Here is a 6,000-nt window from a genome sequence, read left to right on the forward strand (position 1 = left end):
CCAGAACTGTGCACAGTGCTCCAAGTGCGGTCTAACCAATGTATATGGAGACCAGAACAGTACACAGTGCTCCAAGTGTGGTCTAACCAAGGTATATGGAGACCAGAACTGTGCACAGTGCTCCAAGTGCAGTCTAACCAACGATATGGAGACCAGAACTGTACACAGTGCTCCAAGTGTGCTCTAACCAAGGTATATGGAGACCAGAACTGTGCACAGTGCTCCAAGTGTGGTCCAACCAAGGTATATGGAGACCGGAACTGTACACAGTGCTCCAAGTGTGGTCTAACCAAGGTATATGGAGACCAGAATTGTACACAGTGCTCCAAGTGTGATCTAACCAAGGTATATTGAGACCAGAACTGTACAGTGTTCCAAGTTTGGTCTAACCAAGGTATATGGAGACCAGAACTGTGCACAGTGCTCCAAGTGCGGTCTAACCAAGGTATATGGAGACCAGAACTGTGCACAGTGCTCCAAGTACGGTCTAACCAATGTATATGGAGACCAGAACTGTACACAGTGCTCCAAGTGTGGTCTAACCAAGGTATATTGAGACCAGAACTGTGCACAGTGCTCCAAGTGTGGTCTAACCGAGGTATATGGAGACCAGAACTGTGCACAGTGCTCCAAGTGCGGTCTAACCAAGGATATGGAGACCAGAACTGTACACAGTGCTCCAAGTGCGGTCTAACCAAGGTATATGGAGACCAGAACTGTGCACAGTGCTCCAAGTGTGATCTAACCAAGGTATATTGAGACCAGAACTGTACACAGTGCTCCAAGTGCGGTCTAACCAAGGTATATGGAGACCAGAACTGTGCACAGTGCTCCAAGTGCGATCTAACCAAGGTATATTGAGACCAGAACTGTACACAGTGCTCCAAGTGTGGTCTAACCAAGGTATATGGAGACCAGAACTGTGCACAGTGCTCCAAGTGTGGTCTAACCAAGGTATATTGAGACCAGAACTGTACACAGTGCTCCAAGTGTGGTCTAACCAAGGTATATGGAGACCAGAACTGTGCACAGTGCTCCAAGTGTGGTCTAACCAAGGTATATTGAGACCAGAACTGTGCACAGTGCTCCAAGTGTGGTCTAACCAAGGTATATTGAGACCAGAACTGTGCACAGTGCTCCAAGTGTGGTCTAACCAAGGTATATTGATACCAGAACTGTACACAGTGCTCCAAGTGCGGTCTAACCAAGGTATATGGAGACCAGAACTGTGCACAGTGCTCCGTGTGTGGTCTAACCAAGGTATATGGAGACCAGAACTGTGCACAGTGCTCCAAGTGTGGTCTAACCAAGGTATATGGAGACCAGAACTGTGCACAATGCTCCGAGTGTGGTCTAACCAAGGTATATGGAGACCAGAACTGTGCACAATGCTCCGAGTGTGGTCTAACCAAGGTATATGGAGACCAGAACTGTGCACAGTGCTCCAAGTGTGGTCTAACCAAGGTATATGGAGACCAGAACTGTGCACAGTGCTCCGAGTGTGGTCTAACCAAGGTATATGGAGACCAGAACTGTACACAGTGCTCCAAGTGTGGTCTAACCAAGGTTCTATTCAAGTTTGACATAACTTCTCTGCTTTTCAATTCTGCCCCTCTGGAAATTAACCCCAGTGATGGATTTGCCTTTTTTTATGGCCTTATTAACCTGAGTCACTACTTTGTGTATCTGTACCTCCAAATCCCTCTGCTCCTCTTCCCCGTGTAGACTCTGATTATCCAAACAGTGTGTGGCCTTCTTGTTCTTCCCACCTCACCAGAATAATACCCGGGGCTAAAAGGGTTAAATCCCGAGGAGGGGTCGCACAGACCGGGCTTGTGTTCCCTCGAGTGTAGAAGATTAAGGGGTGATCTAATCGAGGGGGTTTGAGATGATTGAAGGATTCGATAGGGTCAATGGAGAGAAACTATTTCCTCTGGTGGGAGGGGGAGAGTCCAGAACAAGGGGGCGGAATCTTAAAATGAGAGCTGGGCCCGTCCAGGGGTGATGTCAGGAAGCATTTCTTCACACAAAGGGGGAGTGGAGAATCTGGAACTCTCCCCCCCCAAAAAGCTGTCGGGGCCGGGGGTCAATTGGGAATTTCAAACCCGAGATCGATCGATTTTTGTTGGGTGAGGGGATCAAGGGTCAGGGAACCAAGGGGGGTAAATGGGGTTAAGATACGGATCAGACATGGTCTCATGGAATGGCGGAACAGGATCGAGGGGCTGAATGGCCTCCTCCTGTTCCTGCATTCCTACGATCAGTATCTTGACTCCATCTTTAAAATTCTAATCCATGTGTTCATATCCCTCGCCCTCCCTCCCTATCTCTGTAACCTCCTACCACCCTCCGAGATCTCTGCCCTCCTCCAATTCCGCCCTCTTGTCCATCCCTCCCCGATTCCCATCGCTCCACCATTGGCGGCCGTGCCTTCAGCTGCCTGGGGCCCTGAGCTCTGGAATTCCCTCCCTGAACCTCTCCGCCTCTCTCTCTCTCTCCTCCTTTAAGACGCTCCTTAAAACCTCCCTCTTTGCCCGAGCTTTTGGTCACCGGTCCGAATATCTCCTCGTGGGGCTCGGGGTCAGATTCTGTCTGATCTACGCTCCTGCAAAGCGCCTTGGGAGATTTGACGAAGTTGAGGGTGTCTGGGAGTTGCTGTTGTCGAGGGGTTGATTGGAGTCCTCTCGTCTATCCTGAAATTCTTATCTTTCTCTCTCCCAGGCCTCAAGGTTTGACATCATTCCAACTGTGATTAACATGGTCACTGCCTTCACGTCCATTGGAGTGGTGAGTCTGAGACCATGTCCTAGACCTGAGGTGGCCGTCGATCACCAGCCCCCTCTCCCCGCCCCACCATCGCCCACACTCCCAAGGAGAGGCACGAGAGGATTAGTGAACAGAATGGGCTCGTCAGCATTATCTGGAACGGGTGACCATTTAACCGCAGTTCCTGGGTGAAAGCACATTTCAGAGAGACCCACACATCTCCCAGAGGAAGGCATCTCATCTCTGAACACAGTCCAGTGGCGAGAACTTCCCTTCACAATAAAGATTGGGAGCGATCAGGTGTCGAAACCTCTCACGACAAGTGGGAACGGTTAATCTGGACTCTCCCTTCAGACACCACTGTGTCAGCCAATGGGTTGGAAGGTGGGGATGGGACTTATAACAGGTCTCACAGCAAACAGAGTCTATGTAAACAGAGTCTCCACAAACTACAGCAAACAGAGTCTATTTAAACAGAGTCTCTGCAAACTACAGCAAACAGAGTCTATTTAAATAGAGTCTCTGCAAACTGCAACAAACATAGCCTATTTAAACAGAATCTCTGCAAACTACAGCAAACAGAGTCTATTTAAACAGAGTCTCTACAAACTACAGCAAACAGAGTCTATTTAAACAGAGTCTCCACAAACTACAGCAAACAGAGTCTATTTAAACAGGGTCTCTGCAAACTACAGCAAACAGACTCTATTTAAACAGGGTCTCTGCAAACTACAGCAAACAGAGTCTATTTAAACAGAGTCTCTGCAAACTGCAGCAAACAGATTCTATTTAAAGAGAGTCTCTGCAAAATACAGTAAACAGAGTCTCTGCAAACTGCAGCAAACAGAGTCTATTTAAACAGGGTATCTGCAAACTGCAGCAAACAGAGTCTATTTAAACATGGTCTCTGCAAACAACAGCAAACAGAGTCTATTTAAACAGAGTCTCTGCAAACTGCAGCAAACAGATTCTATTTAAAGAGAGTCTCTGCAAACTACAGCAAACAAAATCCATTTAAACAGAGTCTCAGCAAAATACAGCAAACAGAGTCTCTGCAAACTGCAGCAAAAAGAGTCTATTTAAACAGGGTCTCTGCAAACTGCAGCAAACAGAGTCTATTTAAACAGGGTCTCTGCAAACAACAGCAAACAGAATCCATTTAAACAGAGACTCTGCAAACTTCAGCAAACAGAGTCTATTTAAACAGGGTCTCTGCAAACTACAGCAAACAGAGTCTATTTAAACAGAGTCTCCACAAACTACAGCAAACAGAGTCTATTTAAACAGGGTCTCTGCAAACTACAGCAAACAGAGTCGATTTAAACAGAGTCTCCACAAACTACAGCAAACAGAGTCTATTTAAACAGGGTCTCTGCAAACTGCAGCAAACAGAGTCTATTTAAACAGAGTCTCCACAAACTACAGCAAACAGAGTCTATTTAAACAGGGTCTCTGCAAACTACAGCAAACAGAATCCATTTAAACAGAGACTCTGCAAACTTCAGCAAACAGAGTCTATTTAAACAGGGTCTCTGCAAACTACAGCAAACAGAGTCTATTTAAACAGAGTCTCCACAAACTACAGCAAACAGAGTCTATTTAAACAGGGTCTCTGCAAACTACAGCAAACAGAGTCTATTCAAACAGAGTCTCCACAAACTACAGCAAACAGAGTCTATTTAAAAAGGGTCTCTGCAAACTACAGCAAACAGTGTCTATTTAAACAGAGTCTCCACAAACTACAGCAAACAGAGTCTATTTAAACAGGGTCTCTGCAAACTACAGCAAACAGAGTCTATTTAAACAGAGTCTATACAAACTACAGCAAACAGAGACTATTTAAACAGGGTCTCTGCAAACTACAGCAAACAGAGTCTATTTAAACAGAGTGTCTGCAAACTGCAGCAAACAGACTATTTAAACAGGGTCTCTGCAAACTACAGCAAACAGAGTCTTTTTGAACAGAGTCTCTGCAAACTGCAGCAAACAGACTCTATTTAAACAGAGTGTCTGCAAACTGCAACAAACAGACTCTATTTATACAGAGTCTCTGCAAACTGCAGCAAACAGAGTCCATTTAAGCAGAGTCTCGATGCACTGCAGCAAACAGAGCTCAACACCGAAACTACGGCAACTTCTCCCGATTAAAGCAGGATTATCTCTCCAGCAGAATGCAGTGGGTGGAGGATAATTTATCCTGGGAGTGTTTGATGGGACAGTGTGGAGGGAGCTTTACTCTGTATCTAGCCCTGTACCTGACCCTGGGAGTGTTTGATGGGACAGTGTAGAGGGAGCTTTACTCTGTATCCAACCCTGTACCTGACCCTGGGAGTGTTTGATGGGACAGTGTAGAGGGAGCTTTACTCTGTATCTAACCCTGTACCTGACCCTGGGAGTGTTTGATGGGACAGTGTAGAGGGAGCTTTACTCTGTATCTAACCCTGTACCTGACCCTGGGAGTGTTTGATGGGACAGTGCAGAGGGAGCTTTACTCTGTATCTAACCCTGCACCTGACCCTGGGAGTGTTTGACGGGACAGTGTAGAGGGAGCTTTACTCTGTATCTAACCCTGTACCTGACCATGGGAGTGTTTGATGGGACAGTGTAGAGGGAGCTTTACTCTGTATCTAACCCTGTACCTGACCCTGGGAGTGTTTGATGGGACAGTGTAGAGGGAGCTTTACTCTGTATCTAACCCTGTACCTGAACCTGGGAGTGTTTGATGGGACAGTGTAGAGGGAGCTTTACTCTGTATCTAACCCTGCACCTGCCCCCTGGGAGCGCTCGATGCCGACACTGGGTATAAAATGGGGGACACACTGTCGGGGTTCGGTGCCTCACCCTATTGAGTGTAACTCTCTCCGTCTCTCCTCTCTCTGCAGGGAGCGGTGATCTGTGATCTGATATTGTTGAACTTTCTCAAAGGGGCCGAAAAATACAAAGCCAGTAAATTCGAGGAGGTGAGTGAGAAATGGAGAGATAGAAAGGAGAAATAAACCCAGGGGGAGAGAGAGAAAGGAGAATAAACCCAGGGAGAGAGAGAGAAAGGAGAATAAACCCAGGGAGAGAGAGAGAGAAAGGAGAAATAAACCCAGGGGGAGAGAGAGAAAGGGGAATAAACCCAGGGAGAGAGAGAGAAAGGGGAATAAACCCAGGGAGAGAGAGAGAAAGGGGAATAAACCCAGGGAGAGAGAGAGAAAGGAGAATAAACCCAGGGGGAGAGAGAGAAAGGGG

General features: G+C 46.9%; 1 protein-coding gene across 1 annotated transcript in view; it reads left to right on the forward strand.

The window, feature by feature from the left end:
* Positions 1–5,726, forward strand: part of LOC137319591 (P2X purinoceptor 3-like) — a gene marked incomplete at its 3' end in the record, with an annotated part of 48,678 nt that extends 42,952 nt beyond the window's left edge. Inside the window, exons 10-11 of the mRNA XM_067981688.1 lie at positions 2,722–2,787; positions 5,649–5,726. Coding sequence (XP_067837789.1) covers positions 2,722–2,787; positions 5,649–5,726 — 144 coding nt within the window. The remainder of the gene's footprint in view (positions 1–2,721; positions 2,788–5,648) is intronic.
* Positions 5,727–6,000: the final 274 nt, after the last annotated feature.

The sequence above is a fragment of the Heptranchias perlo genome, unplaced genomic scaffold, assembly GCF_035084215.1.
Source record: "Heptranchias perlo isolate sHepPer1 unplaced genomic scaffold, sHepPer1.hap1 HAP1_SCAFFOLD_876, whole genome shotgun sequence".
Taxonomy (NCBI): domain Eukaryota; kingdom Metazoa; phylum Chordata; class Chondrichthyes; order Hexanchiformes; family Hexanchidae; genus Heptranchias; species Heptranchias perlo.